The sequence below is a fragment of the Sceloporus undulatus genome, chromosome 8, assembly GCF_019175285.1.
Source record: "Sceloporus undulatus isolate JIND9_A2432 ecotype Alabama chromosome 8, SceUnd_v1.1, whole genome shotgun sequence".
In the NCBI taxonomy this organism is placed as follows: domain Eukaryota; kingdom Metazoa; phylum Chordata; class Lepidosauria; order Squamata; family Phrynosomatidae; genus Sceloporus; species Sceloporus undulatus.
The window spans coordinates 32,303,393-32,325,391 of record NC_056529.1 but is presented as its reverse complement, the minus strand read 5'-3'; the positions used below and the strand labels follow the sequence as shown (position 1 = coordinate 32,325,391).

Sequence of the window (21,999 nt, the reverse complement as noted above, 5' to 3'; positions counted from 1 at the left end):
ATCATTCTACAATGCGGCCTTCCTCTCTTTCTACTCCCCTCCACCTTTCCTAGCACTATTGTCTTTTCCAGTGATTCATGTCTTCTCATGATGTGCCCAAAGTACGAAAGCTTCATTTCAATCATCTTGGCTTCTAGGGGAATTTCTGGCTTGGCCTGTTCTAGCACGCATTGGTTGGTCTATTTGGATGTCCATGGTATTCCCAGAACTCTTCTCCAGCACCAGATCTCCAATGAATTGATTTTCATCATCTCTGCTTTTTTCACTGTCCAGCTTTGGCATCCCTACATGATGATGGGGAATACAACAGCTTGGGCAATTCAACCTTTCAGGATCAGTAGTGTATCTTTACTCTTTAGGACTGTGTCTCATTTGTTCATGGCTCCCCTTCCCATTCCTCATCTTCTTCTAACTGCAGTCCCCGTTCTGATCAGTGTTTGAACCATGGTATGAGAAATCTTTAACAATTTCGATTTCCCCATTGTCTAGGCTGACTTTATTTATATTTATTTAGTGCCACTGTATTCTGCTCTGGTCAGGCCCCACCTGGAATATTGTGTCCAGTTCTGGGCACCACAATTTAAAAAGGACATTGAGAAACTGGAGCCATGTGTCCAAAGGAGGGCGACTAAAATGGTGAAAGGTCTGGAAACCATGCCCTATGAGGAACGACTCAGGGAGCTGGGGATGTTTAGCCTGGAGAAGAGAAGGTTAAGAGGTGATATGATAGCCCTGTTTAAATATTTGAAGGGATGTCATGTTGAAGAGGGAGCAAGCTTGTTTTCTGCTGCTCCAGAGAACAGGACCCAGAACAATGGATGCAAGCTACAGGAAAAGAGATTCCACCTCAACATTAGGAAGAACTTCCTGACAGTAAGGGCTGTTCGACAGTGGAACACACTCCTTCTTCGGAGTGTAGTGGAGTCTCCTTCCTTGGAGGTCTTTAAGCAGAGGCTGGATGGCCATCTGTTGGGGATGCTTTGATTTGGATTTCCTGCATGGCAGGGGGTTGGACTGGATGGCCCTTGCGGTCTCTTCCAACTCTATGATTCTATCTATTTATTTACTTACTTACTTAATTTCTATACTGCCATTCTCCCAGAAAGGGAACCAAGGCAGCTTACAAGACATGGAGGATCTATTTCATGTTCGTAGATCCTCCAAGGTCATTATTTTTTTTTCTTTATGTTCAATGACAAACCTATCTTTAGGTTTTTGGTGGGATTTTTGGACTATGTGGCCATGTTCTAGAAGAGTTTATTCCTGACGTTTCACCGGCATCTGTGACTGGCATCTTCAGAGAATGCTGGCATGGAAGAGAGTTGGGTACATATATACTGTGTGACTTTAATTTGGGAGGAGTGATTTACATGTTAATCTTTTTAAACTCATCTTTGCATTTTCTTCCTTGATCTTCCTTACTATGGTCCAGAACGCACTGCAGAAATAGTCCAGTTTGAGAGTGCTTTAACTGCCCTGTCTCAGTGCTGAGGAACGCTGGGAACTGTAGTTTATTGTGGCACCAGAGCTCTCTGACAAGAGAAGGCTCAACGTCTCACAAATCTACAGTTCCCAGAATTCCCTAGTACTTGTCCAGGGCAATTAAAGTGGCCTCAAACTGGATTATTCCTGCAGTGTGTTTTGGACCTCTGAGTTCCAAATCTGTTATATATGTCATCCATATATTTTACGATTGTTGATGATGACGTTCCTTCGTCCTATTCTCACTCCTCCTCCTTCTAAATCTAATCCTATTATGTTTTCCACATACAGATTGAACAAGTACCACTACTACTTTCCCCACTATTATCATCTTTTCTAGTGAGTCACATCATCTCATGACATATCCAGATGATGGCAGCTCCACTTGAGCCAGCTTCACTTCAAACGAGAATTCAGGTGTGATTTGCTTTGAGACCCATTCGTTTGTTTTTTTTGTCTCGTGGTGTCTGTACAATTCTTCTTCAGCGTCACGTTTCAAGTGAGTTAATTCTCTTCCCATCAGCTTTCTTCCCTGCCCAGCTTTCTCACCCATAGATAGAAATCAGAAATACTGTAGCGTGCGTTATTCTGAATTTGGTGTTTAATGATGCTAAAGTCAGAACGCCCGGGGTCCAAGCAATTTGTTGGGCACAGTAAGACACAGAAAAGTTTCCAAAAAGATGGTGACACATCTGCCATTCTTCTTGGAGTTTCGTGTACGGAAGCAAGTAACTCATGCACACGCTGAGAAATTCAGCGCTAACTTTATGCCTGGTTTTAGATGCAAAAGAATCAAAACGGTCTAGGAAGGCAGAAAAACTAAAGTCCATAATACACCGCAGAAATAATTCAGTTTGAGGCCGCTTTAACTGCCCTGGCTCAGTGCTAGGGAATTCTGGAAACTGTCATTTATTGTGCCCCGAAGAGATAAGTCTTCATTGCCTTTTAAAAGCAATCCAGGCTACTGATACATTGGATCTCCTCTGGCAAGTTATTCCATAATTTGGGAGCAGGAGTAGAAAAGGTCCTCTGTGTAACTGCAGCCAACCTAGTTTTAGATGGTTGCAGTGGGTTTTATTAGAGAGCCTCAATGTGCGAGGCGGGTTATATGGGAGAAGGCCATTCCCATAAGTAAGCTAGACCCAAGCCATGAAGGGCTTTAAAGGTTATAACCAACACCTTGTACTGCGTCTGGACAATAATAAGCAGCCAGTGAAGAGACTTTAATATAGGTGTAATATGGTCATCTCTAGATCTTCCAGTGACCACCCTGGCAGCCATATTTTGAATTCATTGAAGTTTCCAGACTAGGTGTAAGGATAGCCCTACGTAGAGCACATTGCAGAAGTCGAGTTGTGAGGTCACCAGCACATGTACCATAGTTTTTAGATCCTCAGGTTCTAGGAAGGGGTGTAGTTGGCGTATTAACTGAAGCTGGTAACAGGCACTCCTGGCCGTTGCATCTATCTGGGCTGACATCTGGAGCAACAGACCTAGGAGCACCCCAGACTACGAACATTGTCTTTTAGGAGAAGTGTGACCCTGTACAAGAGTCATGGTAGCTGCATCCAAACTACGTTTCAACGTTTAAAACAGCACTTTCTTGTTGTGCGCTTTATTTGCTAAGTTAGGCCCAGTACAGACTGGTGCTTTGCACCGGCCTAGGGCCAAATTTAAGGTTCTGTAGGGCTGGGTGTCCGCACACGCCCAGCCCTACTATTGGCATGACATGATTGCACGCACCCATCCATATGGGGCACACAATGATGATGCTCAAACAGTGCCGTGCCACATGTCATCGTTGTGCACGAGGGTGCCAATGGCGCCTTGCTCACAACCTAAAAATAACCTACCAGGAGCGAGTTGTTTTTAGGCCTCACGGAGACTGCAGCTGTGGCCTCCATCCAGGGCAAAAAGGGGCAGTGCCTTGCCATGCCTTTCTGACCATCTGTATCCCACCTTAGTGAGTCACAGAGTGTATTAGTGGACAGTGACAGATGATAGACTTGGGGGGTCCTCTCTCCTACTGAGGAGCAAGAGATAGGGCCATGCCTGTAACAGGTTGGTGTGATGGAGAACCTCAAGCGTGTCACATTGAATGTTCTCCTTCTAGCTTCTTCTGCCTCATTGTTCTTACTTTTGTGAAGGTTTGGGAAGATGCAGTCCTTTGGCTGTTGCTGAACTGCAGTTCCATCAGCCCCACCCAGCATAGCCCATCATGAAGGCAGATGGGAACTGCAGTCCAACAACAATCTGGAGGGCCTCACATTCACTGTCCCTGTATTACAAGAAAAAACAGGGGAACTCTGCCTTAAATCCAATTCTTGTGCCTCTCACCCTATTAATCGGTGTTGGAAACTCAGATATAATTTCGTTCCTCTCCTGCAGAGTGAGATCCGTTCAGCCGCACGTTTCAACTGCTTCATTTTTCACATCAGCAGTTTGGTTTGCCGTCCCCTGTTGTTATTGTTGTTTTGGACGCAGAACCTGAGAGCTGATGATGATGTACGCAGAGACAATAAGCAAGTGACGGGACTCGGGTGTTGAATGGGAGAAAGAAGATCTCTTCATGCTTGGAGGCATCTCAATAGCTTTGGTCAATATCTATTGACTGCGCAGACATGAAGAAAACGTTTCATCTCAGGCATCAAAGTACCGCATGCCTTGAGCAAAGAGAGAGATAAAGTGGGAGGAAGGAGCTAGAGAATAAGCCACTTTGGAACTGGCTCCTGATACGATGCTTTTTAGACCTACTTCTTCTGAATCGAAGAACAAACATGGAGATAAACCAATGGAAAGGACTGGAAGCCACGTTGATGGCATTTAGGTAGAAATTATTGAATCCTAGGATTAGAGAGTCAATGTGGTGCAGTGGTTTGAGTGTTGGGTTATGACTCTGGAGACCAGGATTCGAATCATGGGTGATCTTGAGCAAGTCACACTCTCTCAGCCTCAGAGAATGGCAATGACAGACTCTCCTCTGACAAAACGTGCCAAGAAAACTTCATGCTAGGGTCACCTTAGGGCTGACATAAGTCCGAAATGAATTGAAGGCACACAAGAACAACAACAGCATGCATTGGAAGTGGCTACGAGGGCCATCTAACAAGCCCAGAACTCCATAACATTGAGCCGTGGCAGTTAAAGTGGCATCAAACGGCATTATTTCTGCAGTGCAGATACAGCCTGAGTGTCAAACTTTGGGTTTGATGAGGCCAAGCGTAGTTTAGCCCTTGAAGTGCAGGCGTTAGGCCAAAACCATCAGAAAAGAAGCAGGCTTTGAGAAGGATTTTGAAGGAAGATGCGATGAAGGAACCTCTCTTTCCTTAGCTACATTTTCAGCCTCCAGCTACCAACCAATTAAAACAGGTTACGGGAATTATTTGAGAAAAGAGGCTCATGAGTCACCTTTCAGGAAGCAGTCCGTATCTATTTTTCCTAGGTGGATAAATGCTCAGGTAAGTAGCACTAGTTAAAAAACACACCTCTCTCTTGACTCTCTGGGGTTCAGTTCCAGGACCCCTGCGGATATCCAAATCCATGGATGCTCAGGTCCCATGCAATACAATGGCGTAGTAAACTGGTGTCCCTTATATAAAACAGCAAAATCAAGGTTTGGTTTTTGGGAATCTATATGTGTTTAAAATATTTTCAAGCCATGCATGGTTGAATCCATGGATAAAGAAGCCATGGTACACCGAGGGCCAACTGTAGTTAGTTCTTTCCTTGTTCCCATTCACCTTGAGTAATTAACTACTCCAATCCTTATGAGCTGGCCCTAAATTTACAAGGGATGGTAAACTCCCAGCTCTGCACCTCATTGGCTAAAGTCTCTTTTGCCACCTATTTCTAAAACAAAACGATCCTAATGGTTAACTAGTGTAATATTGCTAAAGCGTTGTAGCACTTTGATTGCTGTTGTTGTTGTGTGGCTTCAAGTCATTGCTGAGTTGTGGCTACTCTAAGGCAAACCTGTCCTAGGGTTTCCTTGGCAAGATTTGTTGCAGAGGAGGTTTGCTATAGCTTTCCCTGGTTTGATGGTTTAGTACTAGCTGCCATTTTTTAATACCAATCTTGTTGTTCAATAACTCTTTTTGGGGACATTGAAAGAGCAAGCATGGATATGGCATGGAATCCTGTATGGCCAACAACTCTTTATATCTTGGAGAATTAAAAAGGCCTGTTGTAAGGACAGGATTATTTTCAGTATGGGGAATTTGGATGCTTCTCCATGAACGGGATGGAAAGAGCTCTAGCTCTTTCCATCCCATTCATGGAGAAGCATGCAAGTTTCAATCTGTTCTTAACAAAAATAAACCACGTGAAATTCTCACCCATTTTCACCGATCAAATAGGTGCAACAACTGATAGTAAGAAGAGGACCGTTCCTGCTATTTAGCTAATAAAGATGATGAAACTGTCAGGAGTAAAATGGATGGCAGCCCTAATTCAGCCGCAAAAGTGATTGAATACCCAGAGATTCACAGCCAGCTGTAAGCACTCAAAAAGCCTACCGCCTCGATGGACGACTGTGTCAGTTTCATGTTCTCTCAAGTGCATACTTTTAAAAATCTCAAATTCTTTCCATCCTCTTTGTGAGGGAGGTGAGGAAGGAACTGAACGTCGGTTTAAAAAATGAACCGTACAAAATGCTCACCTGTCCATAAAGTCTGCCTCTAAAGGGTGACCTATTGTGAATAGTAATCTCTCTTTCAAATAGCCTCCAAGGATCTGGGCTTAAGGAACAAACTCCATATTTCTGGAGTCATTGGTAGAGATCCTACATCAGGGTTCGTTGTTTTTGTTGTTAACCACCTTCGAGTTGATCTCAACCCATCTAGCATGAGGTCTTCCTCTCTTTCTATATATAATAGCTTTCCTAGCATTAGCGTCTTTTCCAGTGAATCCTGCCTTCACATGATGTGACCAAGAGGTTTATCAGACGCGGGTTTTTGTTGATTTCCCCCGCCTATCCCGCAATGTTAGCGTCACGAACGTTGCGCAATAACGCGAAAGCACGATGTTCTTCCAGACGCCATTCATTTCTATGGGAGCCCGTTGCGCAATGCTCCCATAGTTTAAGCGTCATTCCTCCCCCTTTTGGGCATTGTGGGTAAAAGTGGAAGCCAGGCCATGGTCTCCCGTTATCTTGCGAAATGTGTTGCGAAATGGTTTGGTGTAGTAGGCAGCAGCGCGACATAACGCTAAAGTTACTGATTGCAAAGTTCCCATGATGCTGGGCTGCTTTTTGACCCCATTCCCTTCCGGTGGTCTTCCTCCCTTTCCCCCCGGGAGGAGGGTGGCTCTGTCTTGCATGAACAGTAAGAAACCCCCAGGGGTCATCCATTCCTACACCATTCCTCTGCCCTGCAACAACACCTAGGAGGTCATCCATTCCAACCCCATTCCTCTGCCCTGCAACAACACCTAGGAGGCTAGACATTTAAGGGGGCCCTAGAGGTCATCCCTTCCTACCCCATTCTTCTGCCCTGTAACGACACCTAGGAGGCTAGACATTTAGGGTACCCCTAGAGATAATCCATTCCAACCCCATTCCACTGCCCTGCAACAAAAACTTAGGAGGCTAGACATTTAAGGGCCCCTAGAGGTCATCCATTCCTACCCCATTCCTCTGCCCTGTAACAACACCTAGGAGGCTAGAAATTTGAGATGGATGGATGGATGGATGGATGGATGGATGGATGGATGGATTACAACCTCAACTCTATCATCTTGGCTTCCAGGGAGATTGCTGGCTTGATCTGTTCCAGGATCCATGTATTTGTCTTTTTGGCCATCCACGGGATCCTCAGCAGTCTTCTTCTATGTTACCATCAGGATGGTGTATCATACATCATAGTCTGCAGACTTAGATGATGGTTGGGCCATGCTGCCCTTATACTAAAAGGTGACGGACAACTCACAACATTGGTCAGATACACCAATTGTGCAATGGCAAATGCAGACTGCAAAGCGACGGACAAGGGCGTTATGGATCTAAGTCTCCAAAATTGAACTCACTTGTTACAACAGATTCACTGGCTGCCAGTCCACTACTGGGCACAATTCAAAGTGCTGTTATCGTGTGCCTTCAAGTTGTTTCTGACTTATGGTGACCCTAAGGGGAACATATCACAGGGTTTTCTTGGCAATATTTGTTCAGTATGTTATAGCCACTCTGTGAGGCTGAGAGAGCATGACTTGCCCGAGGTCACCCAGTAGATGCCCTAAAGAGCCCTATATGGTTCAAGTCTAGGTTCTCTGAAGGACTGGATTCTCCCAGGTGAGGCTGGCTGGGTTTTGAGATCTTTGGGGAAGGAATTTCTCTCTGTCCCATCACCCTCACATGTACATCTGGTGGCAACACAGGGCATGGTCTTGTCGGTGGCTGACCCCAGGCTCTGGAACTCACTTCCCCCAGACGTTAGACTGGCATCCTCCTGGCTATTTTTACACAGGCAGGTGACATCCTTTTTGTTTCAGCAGGCCTTTGCAAACTGATTGCTTGGGGGGAACAGTATTGAATAAAGTGGTCCCTCCACATTCGCTGGGGTTAGGGTTGAAGGACCCCAATGAAATAAAAAAACACTATTCTTTATACCTAATAGAACAACTCTCTAGGACTCTTTTAGGTCCTCCAATGTGACTCTGTGGTCAACATCTGCCAGAAATAGACCATAGAATCATGCTGGAGGGCCTACAAATGCCCAGAGAAGTATTTCATCTAGGAATTTCTAGGTTCTCCAGCACAACTCTGTGGTCAACATCCATCAGAGTTGCACCGAAGGACCTAGAGAGAACATATTAATCAAAACTGTAAATGTGGAGTCAAAGGCTTTCATAGTCCGCAGCCATAGTTTTTTGTGGGTTTTTCAGGCTATGTTGCCATGTTCTAGAGAGTTTATTCCTGACGTTTCGCCAGCATCTGTGGCTGCCATCTTCAGGGAACCGAAGAACTGAAGATGCCAGCCACAGATGCTGTCGAAACGTCAGGAATAAAGAACATGGCCTCATAGCCTGAAAACCCCACAAAGAAACCCTATAAAACTGCAAATAATCAAATCCGCAAAAGCCAAAGCCACAAATGTGGAGAACCAACCGTAATGTGCTGAATTGCCTCTTTGCTGTTTTCTTTTTAATTCTCTATGTGCTTAACTGGTTTCCATTTGATCATTTTATTTTTTGTATGCTGTGAATTTTTAGCTATGTTTAGCCTATTGTTATTATTATCATTATTATTATTGCAGTCTGCAATGGCTTAGGAAGACGTACAATTGCTTGTACAGTAGCTGCACCATTACCATATGCGACGGAAATTGGCCGAGGCGATCGAGAGGATTTAAATATTTAACTTCTTAATCTCTGCTTGGATGCTAATGGCCCAGAACTGCTGGCGAAAACAAATGCAATTTTCATCAGCCTGAAATGCGCCGCCGTCGTGATTAAAATGGGCAAATTTGATAAAAGTTTAGAAAGGCGCAGCTCCAGAAATGTTTTATTTCCTCAAGGAATGCAAGCGAATATCAAGCTACTGCAAATGTAACACCGCGATTTTAAAAAGCAATTGCAGGGGGAATTGCTGCGGATAATTTTGTTAGTACATTATTTAGGCGGCAGTCCTAAATCTAGGCTTGGATTTGAACTCCGCTGAACACAAGCGTTGATTTCCCAAGCTCTGCCTCTTGCTCACCCAGGCTGAGTGTTCAGTTTATGTACTCCTAGTTAGTTAGTTAGTTAGTTAGATGGCTGACATCTTAAGAACAGATGTTTCTACCTCCTTCTGATGAATGATCTCTGGTGTAAGGGGCGAATTGTGATAAGGGCCGTACATTATTATATACAGTATAATACAGTGTATGCAGAATACCTTGGGAACTGCCTGAACTATTCTAACCTAACATCTGTCCTCTTCTGGGACACTGAGCGCCTGTTCACATGTATGTCTCAACTTATGGTGATCTTATGAATGGGAGACTACCATGAGCTGCGGTCACCAACAGCCCTGTTCAGGCCTTGCAAACTCAGGGCTGTGTCTTCCTTGATAAAGGAGTACCTCAGTTCAGGGTCCCTTTATGTATGAGGGTCTTCTATACCAGGACACCAATGGTGTAGCAACCACAATGTGGTGTAACAGTTAGAGCAAAGACGGGAAACATGAGCTCTCCAGATGTCTCCTATGATTCCTCACCATTGGCTAGAGGCTGTCCGGAAATTGTGAGAGTTGCAACCCAGGGGACACCTATAGGAAAGTACTTTGGCAACTGCTAGATTGGGGTGGTGGACTCAAACTGGGAAGACTCCAGTTCCAATTCCTGCTCAAGCATCCCCACCGCACCTATACTCCAGAATTAACACAGTTTGAGACACTGCTTTAACTCTTTCTGTGTGGTGTGCCTTCAAGGCGTTTCCAACTGATGGCAAACCTAAGGTCGTTTCCTTGGCAAGATTTGTTCAGGGGAGGTTTGCCATTGCCTTCCCCTGAGGTTGAGAGCATGTGACTTGCCAAAGGTCACCCATAGGGTTTCATGGCTGAGTTAAGAATCGAACCTTGGTCTCCAGAGTCGTAGTCCAACATACAAACCACTATGCCATGCTTGCTGTCATGGCTTTAACTGCCATGGCTCAATGCAATGGAATGCTGGATTTGTAGTTTGTTGTGGCATTAGACCTCTCTGTTAGAGAAGGCTAACTATCACTCAGAACTGCACATCCCATGGCATTGAGCCATGGCAAGTAAAGCGGTGTCACACTGCATTAATTCTGCAGTTTAGACACAGCCCCAACTACAAAACTCACCGATTGACCTTGTGCCAGTCACTGACCCTTAAACTGGCCTACTTCTCAGAGTTGTTGTGAGTTTAAAAATGCAAGGGACTGGAGAAAAGCATACAGTGTCTTGCACTCTTTGGAGGAAGAAGGGATTCAAATGCCATTTTGTTTCTCCAAGACTGAGGAAACAGAAGGCAAAATAGCTTTGGGGGGGGGGGGGGGGAGGAACTAAGGATCACACCAAGGAAAGAAAGAAGACTCCCTTAAACAAAACAATAACAGCCTATATTTTATATTAGCAGCACTGACAGAAAGTGAAATTGCATCATCCATCATATTTGCTCAGTAGCAGGAGGTCAAGCAAATAGGTGAGATTGTAGGGACTTACCAATGCTTCCTTCAAGTCTATTTTGTGAAACATTAATTTCTAAACCAAGGAGTGGAGAAAGCTGTCTCCTCTGGCCTCTAAATATGATAGACTGCCATACCCATCGTCCTTAAATTATATGTGGAGGGAAATTCAGGTTCTAATCTGACATATCTGGAGGCGCACTGGGGCTGGGGCAGCCTGTGCATGCAAGCTGGGCAATCCTACAAACCACACTGGTTTTAGGAGAGTAAATGCAGGGTATTTCTGCTCCCAGAAGAGCCCATCTTGAAAAGTTAACCCACTTCTGCCTGGAGATGGCAAGCCTGCGGGACAGATGTGTCTTTAGTTGTCTTTATCCTGTCATAACTGTTCTGAAGCACACAGTCTTGGTCAATACCTTTCCACGTGAGGTAGGGAATATTAAGCAAGGCAGGGCTCCAAATCGTAGCGGAAGGAGGTGTTAATCCCGATCCTTTGCTATTGTGGTGGTTGTCACTGTTGTCATTGTCTTCGAGCATCACTCCCTGGTTTCTTCGACCACAGCGTTCGGTTCCGCTTAGCGTTCTGCACGAAAGGTCAGATGCAATCGGTTATCTGTGCGACTGCTCCCCTGTGAGGCATTGATAGATGAACATCCTGGGCTTATTAGGCGATTATTGAATTGGAACATTTAATCAAGAACAGCTATGTTGCATTTCTCTCTCTTATGCCACCACTCCTAGATTGATGAGCGAAGGTAGTATCCATAGCCACCAGTGTGCCAAGCCTTGGCACATCCTCTGCGAGGGCACGTCCCTTCCCTCTCCGCTCCAAAATATTGATTTAACGGTTGGAGAAGAACAGTTACTTCTGGAGGTGACTTAATACGGACCATCTCCTTCCTCTACTGAAAGATTAATTACACGTCACCATAAATATAAAAACAAAGTCTGCAATGGGAGGAGAGAAAGCCTACAGTGGTCTCTCCACATTCGCTGGAGTTTGGAAAATGTGAAATGTGGAAAAACCACAAACTGTAAAACTCTATTCTTTTTTCCTAAAAGAACACCTCTCTAGGAATCTCTAGGTCCTCCAGTGCAACTCTGTGGTCGACATCTGCCAGATGTTGATCATAGAATCATGCTGGAGGACCTACAGGCCTTTTCTCTCTCTCTCTCTGCGGGACATGATCTGTTACCTTTATTAGCTGACCAACATGCCCAAAGTCCATGTTGCCAACTTTCAGAGCTCCAGTGGCTTCTTCATCAGGTGAAGGTGTTAAAAATCAAACAGAAGAAAGAAAGAAAAACAATGATGTTTTGTCAAGATGTTGTTATAGTTTTTCTCGGTGAAGGAATATCAGGGGGCTATCCATGTATAGAGACGGACAGAGGCCATTGTTCCTCCTTGGCAATGTGTTTTACCTACCAAAGAAGGGGTTGGTAGCCTCACACAGGACAAAGACAGAGGTTTATTTTTGTGTTGCTAATGGACTTCAAATTTAATTTCCTGAAATTTACAACCCTTTGTCCCATAGATCCAGCATAGCTGAGGAGGAATGACCTCCGCCTACACAGATATCCCTCTATAGCATCTTAACCGAATGTTGCCCACCCTTGCTTTATATCAATGATTCCCAAACTGTGGCCTTCTATGTGTTTTGGACTACTGGCCAAGAGGTCTGGGGATTCTGGGAGCTGAAGTCCAAAACACTTGGAGAACCAGAGTTTAGGGAATCACTGCTTTATGTTATTGGACCAAGAGTAGTGAGGAATGTTGTGACCAAGCTTGTGTTTTTGCTCCACCTTGAAAAATGCATGGGGAAGATGCATGGCTGAAATAGCGTGGCCCAGCTTTACTGAAATGTGAAATGAATGCCAAGCCGATTTGCTGTAAGAGAATTGACCTGTGTGCATTTGCGTTGTCTCGGGCAACAATTGCCACTGCTCTTGGGCACATTTGCCTTGACAGGACGTTCAGCCAAACAATCCATTTTGCTCTCTGTAGGGCATCTGTGCACATAACCTTAACGGAGGTGGCTTGCCCTTTGCAAGAGGTCAGCCCTTTCTTTGCTCAGGCGGTTTGGACAACCAGGATTTTGCATTTCCAAATGCGTCTCTCCTGGATGGCTCTCTCAGCATGCCTGAATTCAATTAGCTAAGCTCAGCCCATGGGTGATTTTGTGCTACGTAGAAATGAATTTCAAGATAGAGGGAGATTAAGTGATGGCTCCTGCGGTGTGGCCAACTGGGTCTGTTAATGCCAGCAACGAGAGCAAAAAAATAAAGGGCACTTCCAAGAGAGCAGGTTTTTGCACCTCGGAGTTGTGAGCTGACACTGCGCTGTGCTTTACTCTGCTATTTTCTGGCAGACTGAGAGATCCTAGGAGATGTAGCTCCAAAACGTATAAAAAATAAGTCCCGGTAACCCATGATCTGGATCTAGTTCGAAATGAGGATCCTGCCCCAGCTACCAGCAGCCAACATTGACCTCTTGCCTAGCATTTTTCACTTAACAAAGGTCAAATCTGCACTGCAGATATAATGGAACGTGATGCCGCTTTAACTGCCATGGCTTAATGTTCTGGAATCCTAGGATTTGTAGGCTACTGTGCCACTGGAGCACTCTGGCAGAGAAGGCTAAATATCTCACAAAACCAAGGCGTCTATAGAATAGTCAATATATTTTCGTTTACTTATACAAGAGCTACCTGCCCAGCTTGTTTTATTTCATACCTATGTATAATCCTGAATGAAAAGTCTTCTGAAACCTGAGCTGCTCTTCTTGTGGTTCAGGAATCTGTCCCTATTCTTTCCCTGTTACTTCTGGCAAAATTATAGAAGTAATTCCATGAATATGTATCGGTGACCACAAAACTCAGACCAGAAGGCCATGGCTGCAAGGGGACAAGAGAATCAAGGGACCGAATTGGCTAGAATAAAAAACGTTATGTCTGCGCAGGGCAGCAGCCCACCAAAGTAGGTGTCACCAAGGCTGCGCACTGATGGCTTATGTCACTCTTTAACCCTTCGCAGAGGGCAACAAGCGATTGGTTGCGTTCACTGTTCACTCAATGGTCCTGTATTTTCTTCTTGGCATTACATCTGCTTGGAGCCTGGAATGTAGAGATAGCTGGCTACTGCAAAAGAGATACTTAGCTAGACTGATCCTGTTCTCTTCCAAGGCCACTTGCTAAACACAGGCCATTGTATTCAGAGCCCTCCAGAGGAAGGAGGGGGTGATTATGTGAGTGTGTTTGCTACGGCCACACACAGAAAGAAAGAGTGGGGGCCAGCACAGCCCATTTGCACTTTACTCTGTAGGCTCAATCTATGGGCCTTCTGCAACTATTGATTCTTTTGCAAAGCAAAGTACAGAAGCAAGAAAGCATTATTATTATTGTGTTCCTATCAAATACACCTACTTTGTTAACTGAGATACCAACTGTTTCAAATTACTTGTGTGGGGAATGGGGTGGGTGACACTATTGCTTTTGCAAAAACATATGCCAATGTTGGGACATGTTACATATTACTCATTGGCGGACAGAGAGTTTTGCCCTTCTTCTTGAATTCTGTGCGGTCAGTAGATATGTCTCCCACCATCTTTTAAGTTTTAAACAAAGTTCTGGTGCCATAGACCAATGCAGGGCCTATTACCTCCTGCAACAGTACCTTGAACACAACTCAGCACTTCCCAGAATGAGAATCCTGCTTTGTGTCGGAGGAGATGTTCCAGGATGCAAGAGAGTTGCATCAAGAGAAGGATCCTTATTTAAAAGTTAAAATGTTATATGCATCTTGTATATATGGCAAGAGGCAGCCATCCCCCTTCCAAGTAACTAAAGCAACTCATTACTAAACAATGCAAGGTTGGACTCAAGCCCTCAACAAGAAGGCGTTAATGTTAGTGCCAACATGTTAGTTTTCCAGTAATGTTTCCAAATGCTAAGAGAAAGTCGGCAGCTCATCACAGTGTTTAGATCTGGTTCTGTATGCCCTATTGAATTATTTACTCCCTGTCATGAAGATGTAAAAGATTTTGGATGGGAAGCAGAAAGGAAGCATGAAAGGAATGCTATTTCATCTTCCAAAAGGCTAATCATAAGTAGCTTGGGAAATTGTGTATGCCAGGAATCTTGCAGGCCTCCAAATGTTCATGAACTGCATCTCCCAGCATTCTTCTCCATTGGCAGCGCTGACTAGGGCTGTTGGGAATTATTGTCCATTATCACCTGAAGGTCCAAGTGGTTCCAACTCCTGGTATGGGATGTAGTAATATTCTATATTATTTTGGCATGATGTTCATTTTGACACATTTAGATCTCACCTCACTCTGCTTAAATATACCAAAGGCATTGGATCCCATCTGATCTTGGGAGCTAAGCCAGGATCAGCCCTGGTTAGTACTTGGATCTGAGATTACCAGCTGCTGTGGGCTAGATTCCAGAAGAAGGAACTGGCAAAACTACCTCTGAGCATTCATTGCCTAAGAAAACCCTATGAAATTCATGGTGACTTGAAGGCACGCGCACAAAGGGAGACATACTCCATCTCATCTCCAAATACTCACGGGCTATTTATAATGAAATTGAGAATGAAAAATGTCCTTCAAGTTTGCAACACAACATAAACACACGCAAAGAGCAAAAAACCACAGGGCAGCGGCTGTGACCTGGAGGCACACAGCAAAAAAAGCAGCGAACAAAATATTGGTGGTCTTAACAGCAGCAGCCAATGCACAACAGCAGCAGCCACCGGGAAGATATTCGGTGTCCTGCTGGAAAATTTAGAAATGTTATGATGAGCCACTTTACTGCTTCAGAAGACACAGGTCTCTCTTTGTTGCTTCCAAAGATTTCCAAAGCCGAAAGCCATTTATGTTGAACTCTTCCATTGAAAGCCCCAGAAGGCTTAGCTCCTCGCCAATGTTGTTCCCTGTAGAGGTGCACTGGGTCACCAGAAAAGACACACAGACTCCGAAATGCAGATATGTAAGCAACACAAACAGCTATTCTTTTAAGGGACCGGTGTTCTACGGTCTCTTTTGCAAGATCCCCAGGGAATGCTTGTTCCATGAGTCAGTAGAGCAGCTGCTGTATGCAGTATTATTTATTGCTCCACGTCTTTATCAGGAAGGTTAGAGGCAGAGCAAAATATTACAAGGTGCCCAACCTAGGGACAGATAACACTGTCAGTCTTCATGTATCCTCCCTTTCTAATATCTCTTCCGGCAAGCTGACCTTGTGTAAAAGATACCATTCCACCTTTTTGTCTATTGCATAATTGTATTATTGTTATTTGATGATAGTGTAAGTTTTTAATGTGATTATTGCACTGTATTTTATTGATGTGCTTTGTATGTATTTTATTGGATTGCAATCCCGCCTCCATCCATCTGGGAGAGGCGGGAAAATGCAAATAAACTATTTATTATTATATTATTAATATTTAAATTCAGTTTGTCTGAAACTTTCATCTTCAGTTTCATTCGTCCCAAACTTTGAAATCTGTTTGCGTTAAAAAGGTTGTATGCATTTTTGGCACACACCTCTGAAATTTTGCAAGCAATGTTCCTAATCTGATGCAAACTTGACCGTTTTCCCCCCACGAATACATGTCACTTTTTATGTGTGTTCCACTAATATAGTGATTCACCAATGCTGGTCTTCCCAATGTTTTTCGCTTCAGTTCCCAGAGTTCTTGACTGTTGGCCAAGCTGGCTGGGGCTTCTGGGAGCTGAAGTCCAAAACAGCTGGAAAACCAAAGTTTGGGAACCACTGCTCAAATATCTGCATTTTTGATTGAAGTATTCAGATGCAAAGCATGGTTGCAAATGTCAAAGGATAGTTGAGGTTCAGTTTGTACAGTGGTTACTGGTGCTTCCAGAGTCAATGGGGAAGCAAATTAGTTTTTAAGATTCAAGGGGCTGTCGAACCTGTTAAACTTGTTGTAAGGATGGGTTTCAGCACCTTGAATCACCCCTTTAAGGTTCAAACTAAAACCTAGAGGGGTTCACTGTTCCACTACTGCTACTGGGTTTGTATGCTGATTTTAAAGTATGATATTATGATGAAATTACGGTCATATTACCATGAAAATGTAAAACCATGGATAATAGCAAAACCTATTGGAATAAATGACTTTTGGTGGACGTTGGCCATAGAGTTGCACTGGAGGGCCTACAGATTCCTAAGGAGAAGACCTCACTAGGCATTTCTATGTCCTCCAGTGTGACTCTATGGTCAACTTCCACCAGAAGCATACCATAGAATTGCTCTGGAGGGCCTCAAACATGCTTAGAGATAATGTGTTTTTTCAGATGTAGGTAAGTAAAACCGTAGGTACCGCTCCCACAGATACAAAAGTCGTACCGTAATTAAATATGCATTAAAATGCCAGGCAGGTAATCTTGTGGTCCAAAACATCTGGAAACCCAAAGGCTCCCCTTCCTTGAGGCAGAGCTTGGGTTGAGCCAGCGATCCTGCTCTTCAGTTTTAACAATAACAAAAAAAGAATGAATAAGTGAATGAATGGAACCTGGGCTTTTCTGGGAATACAGATATGGTAGCCAACACAATGTGCTCTTCTGATCAGAGAGAAGGTAAAGCCAGCTCAGAAGCAGCCAGCTTACTTGCTCACAATGCGAGATCAGAAGACTCCTCCAACTACTAAGGTTATAAATGTCAGCAAGAAAAATTGCTGTGCTCCAAATGGGCTCGAGGCATACCTTTGTGATAATACAATCAGAGAATGATGGAAATGATCTAATGCTATTATGGAGAGCCAGAGGCTGCACAGAAAACATGGAATGGGTGGTGCAGGGACAGAGGAGAGAATCCTCTTGTTTGACTTGACAGCAATGCTTTGCAAGCTATCGGATGTGGCAGACGGACACAGGGACCGTTGCCATGTTTGTACCATATTAATACAGGTTGGCCTCTCCATTGACGCCCCCTTGTTGTGGGGGAGAGGCTTGCGCACCCTAATGATGTTGTGAGCTATGCTGGCGGTGGTATAATAGCCATCGGCAGGGCCTCCCATGCCAGACAGGTCACAACCAAAGGGTCTGACCAAGAGCGCCAAAGGGCAGGATGGGCTCTCTAGCCTTATGGCAACCATCCTAGGAGAAGGAAAACTCTAATCCCAAACCCGGGCAGATGTGCTCATCTAACCCTGCAAGGTCAACCATCTCAGAGAAGGAAACTCTAATCAAACCTACGACCCGAGGACCTCGCTGCCACTGTCCATGCTTGTCAAGGCCTCAGCAGACGAACCTCTGGTTTAAAGGGTGAGGCCAGTTCTGTGCACGCTGTGCTCCACCAGAAAAATCCATTGCACAGGCTCGAAGGACACATCCAGTCCTGAATCTTCGTTCACGAAGCAAAGCCAGAGAGAATACAGGTTGGGGTTCCCCTATTTGAAATGCTTAGGAACAGAAATGTTTGGGATTTCAGATTTCCCCCTCCCCCCCCCCCCCGCCCCAAATTCTGGAATACTTGTATTTGCAGATGGGACCCAAGTGGCTGAACACTGCTCCTGTTTTCCCCAGATAGAGGCTGCGGCTCTGGAGGGATCAAAAGGAAGCCCCAAAAAGGTGATGACGCCCCTTCTGTTCAGTGCCGTTTGGGGTGTGCGTCATCATGGTGCATGCCGTGTGGAAAAGGTGCATGCCAAGGCAGTGCCCGTCCGGCGCAGTGAGTTTGCAGATGCTCATCCCTCACCCACGCGTACAGGATGGCACAAAATGCCGGTCTGTACATCCTCACAGAATTAATGTATATATCCTATAGACCTTATAGCCTGAAAGTAATGTTATGCACTATTTCTAATCATTTTGTGCATGCAACAAAGTTTGTGCACATGGAACCATCAGAAAGCAAAGATGTCACAACAACAACAATAATATTGTTTCACTTGTTTGCATCCTTTAATTCTTCATCCACTTTTCACTCCCTTACATATTTTTCAGAACCTAGGTATTCCCTCCGGGCAAAGCCTGTTCTTCTCACTGGACCATTTTTTTGTGCATTTGGTTGAATAATGGGGAGAAATCAAATATTGTAATAGGGTCAGAAATATCAAAGAATATGCACCTTTGATTATGAAGCAAGAGCAAATGCTCTGGGGCTCCAGCTGGTGTTCTGTGTTTCAACAATGTTGTATAAGTCTTCACAACTCACACCTCCCAATGAGGGAACATGTTGAGGATCACATGTCTAAGTTTTATTGGGTTGGTTTTGATCAGTTTCTTTGTGTGCCCCTCGCACAAATTGCTTTCATCAGGAGAATAGCTCTGACCAAAGTGATCCTCATCCTATCCATCACCCCCTCCATCCTCTTTCATTGAGAAACCCTTTCATATAATGCCAAAATGAACCCTGACGGTGCAGGAGGGAAAGAAGAATCGAGCAGAAATGAAAGCCAAAATATTTCAAAGGAGCAAAAGCTCACAGGGGAAGAAGAGGAAACCAAATTATTAATGTTATGGATGGGATCCAGTGAAATCTGGATAAGTAAATACCTAGAACACATGTGTCTGTGCGTCATAAAATGCTATAATCGGACAACTGAAAGGCAAGCTAGGTAAGACAGTGTAAATCTGTGACAAAAGCTGCATCTGTGTTGCAGCAATAATGCAGTTTGACACTGCTTTAACTGCCATGGCTCAGTGCTATGAAATTCTGGGATTTGTGGTTTTGTGAGATATTTAGACTTCTCTGTCAGAGAGCTCTGGTGCCACAACAAACTCCAAATCCCAGGATTCCATAGTATTGAGCCATGGCAATTCAAGCAGTCTCAAACTGAATGATTGATACAGTGCAGATGGAGCCTGAATGCACATTCAATCTTCCATTGTTGACAGTTAGATGCTAGAGAGTCTCACCTGGAATTGGAAAGATTATTTAGCCTCTTTCTGCCCATTGTTTTCTTACCTGATATAGTCCTGTCCCTGGTATAGTACTATCCCATTACACATTTTTGATAGCAATCATCATTTAATATTTTGTTGTTGTTGTTGCTGTGTGCCTTCAAGTCACTTCCGATTTATGGCAACCCTAAGCCTAACCTATAATGAGGTTTTCTGGGGTTGAGGGAGTGTACCTTACCCAAGATCACCAAGTTGGGTTCTATGGCTGAGTGGAAAAATTGAACCCTGGTTTCCAGAGTGGTCGTCCAACGCTCAAAACACTAGACCATGCTGACGCTTTCAATATACTAGTCCACATGCACCGTCGCTTACGATTCAAGCTATGGTTATCCCAGTGGCATCACTATGCCTGGTGTCACAGGGTGCCATGACTGCGAGTGACAAGGATGTCTCCCTGCCCTTTGAGCTGCATCTCCCTGTGCCTTTCAGACAGATTCATGGGGTAGAGAGACACTTTCCTCTCTCACAGTCACTGTCAGTGAGCAGAAGAGTGTCTCTTCACCTTCTTCAGCCTGGGGAGTGCATGGGATGTGTGTCTCAGGAGGCAGAGAGATGCTCTCCTGGCCTGCTCACTAATGGTGACTGCGAGGGACGAGAGCATCTCTTTGCTCCGTCATCCTGACTAGCAGGTGTGGGGAGGATGCTTCTCAAGGAGCAGAGAGATGCCATCCTCACTTGAAGCCACCATCAGTGAGTGGGAGAGCTTCTCTCCATCCTCTGAGCCTGACTGGAAATCATGGGGATGAATGGGATTCAGCTTAGGGGGCAGAGAGAGGTCTCCTAGCCTGCTTACTGATGGTGACTGCGAGTGTGAGGAGGGCATCTCTGTGCCCCCTGAGCCCTATCCCACCCACACATCTTTCAGGCAGGCTCAGGTCATTGAAAGATGCTTCTCTCTGCCAGTCACCATAAGAAAGTGAGAAGGCATCTCTCTGCCACCTGAGTTGCATTGCACCCACCTTGCACCATCCATCCAGGCTCAGGAAGCAAAGAGATGCTCCCCTTGCTCAAAATCAGTGGGAGAGCGTCTCTCTGCCCACTGAGCACTTTTAGGGAACAGTGGTGTCACCCCACTTACAGTGTCACCCAGTGCCATGCTACTCCTCGCACCTCTATGGTAATGCCTCTGGGTCAGAGAGAAGGTCCGGATGACAGTCATTTGGTTTAGGTTGCCATGAGAATGAAGCAATTGTGAGAGCCTTGCCATTCGTACAGCCACCGGCTCTTCCGAGAAAAGCCAGCCAAGATTTTCAGAATTCCCCGAAGAGCTCCGCATAAGCCGAATGGCGAAGAGCCCGTCAAGGAGGTCATTTAAGTTCTCCTGCATAATTCAGAAAGACTGAGAGAGACTTTAAGGAGTGCATTCTTGAAAATGTTAAATGTGATAACAAAGCCATTTTGAAAACAGGAGGGCTGCTTGTTCCTCACATCTGTGCAACATAGAATTTGTCCAGCAGGAAATATAAATAAACTTATTATTATTATTATTATTATTATTATTATTATTATTATTAAAGTGGAGCATTGGTTCCTTCCACTTCATCCTTTATATTCTTTATTACATGTCCCTAAAATTTATCATCTTTACTAAGGACAGAAACAACTAATATCCCCAATTATTTTTCCCCCTTCTTCTCCTGTTTGGTTCGTAACATCTTGCCTGATGAAGAAGCCCATAGAGCTTCGAAAGCCTGCAACAAATATATTGTACATTTCAGTTGATGGATTTTTGTACGAAGGATAGTCAGGACTATAATTTCCCTAGATGAATCAATCAAATAGGAACCCACTATACGGAAAGCTCTTTTTCTTTTTAACCTCCTCTCTGTTTAGTAAGATGATACGCTTGTACTGAGTTGGTGTCCTTATAAAAAGAGCAATTGCTACCTCTTCTCTGCCGCTGCTCAGGTGGGAATTTTAAATTGAGCGTTCGCTCTCTCGGAAAGATCACGCTGCAAGATGAGGCTGCACTTTGCCGCCTCTATCCGTCAGGTCTTTCAAATTGTTAAAGGAGAGACTGGGATTCACTCAGAAATCTATTATAACCTAACAGCCAGAAGCCTTAGCAATTAATTTAGAAGTGTGGGGTGTCTGGCGGTTTGGAGGCCAAAAGGCAGAGCTTTGAAAAGTTACTTTTTGGATCGAAGTACTCAGAATTTCTCAGCAAGCATGGTCCCCACTTCTGGGAGCTGTCACTCAAACAGTAACCTTTCCAAACTCAGTAAAGTTAAATCCTGGAGATCTGATAAATGGCAGGCATTTACAGAATCCATTGCCGAATGCTGAGTGACATACTCCCCAACTGTCCCAGTTTGACAGGGACAATCCTGAATAATCCCTACTCCCATATTTTGGGGGGAATGCAGGATATAAATCTGATTGTAGTCAAGGAATCAGAAGAAGACTAAGAATGCGGAGGGCAGCTGTGATGAAAGGACTAGACAAGGGAGTTTATCGCATCGCGTTCC

General features: G+C 44.5%; 1 protein-coding gene across 2 annotated transcripts in view; it reads left to right on the top strand.

Moving 5' to 3' along the window:
• Positions 1-669: 669 nt before the first annotated feature.
• Positions 670-21,999, top strand: part of CLUAP1 (clusterin associated protein 1) — a 77,586-nt gene continuing 56,256 nt past the window's right edge. For both annotated transcript variants that reach the window (XM_042437620.1, XM_042437618.1), the window contains exon 1: positions 670-718. In XM_042437620.1, coding sequence (XP_042293554.1) covers positions 688-718 — 31 coding nt within the window. In that variant the 5' untranslated portion in view covers positions 670-687. The remainder of the gene's footprint in view (positions 719-21,999) is intronic.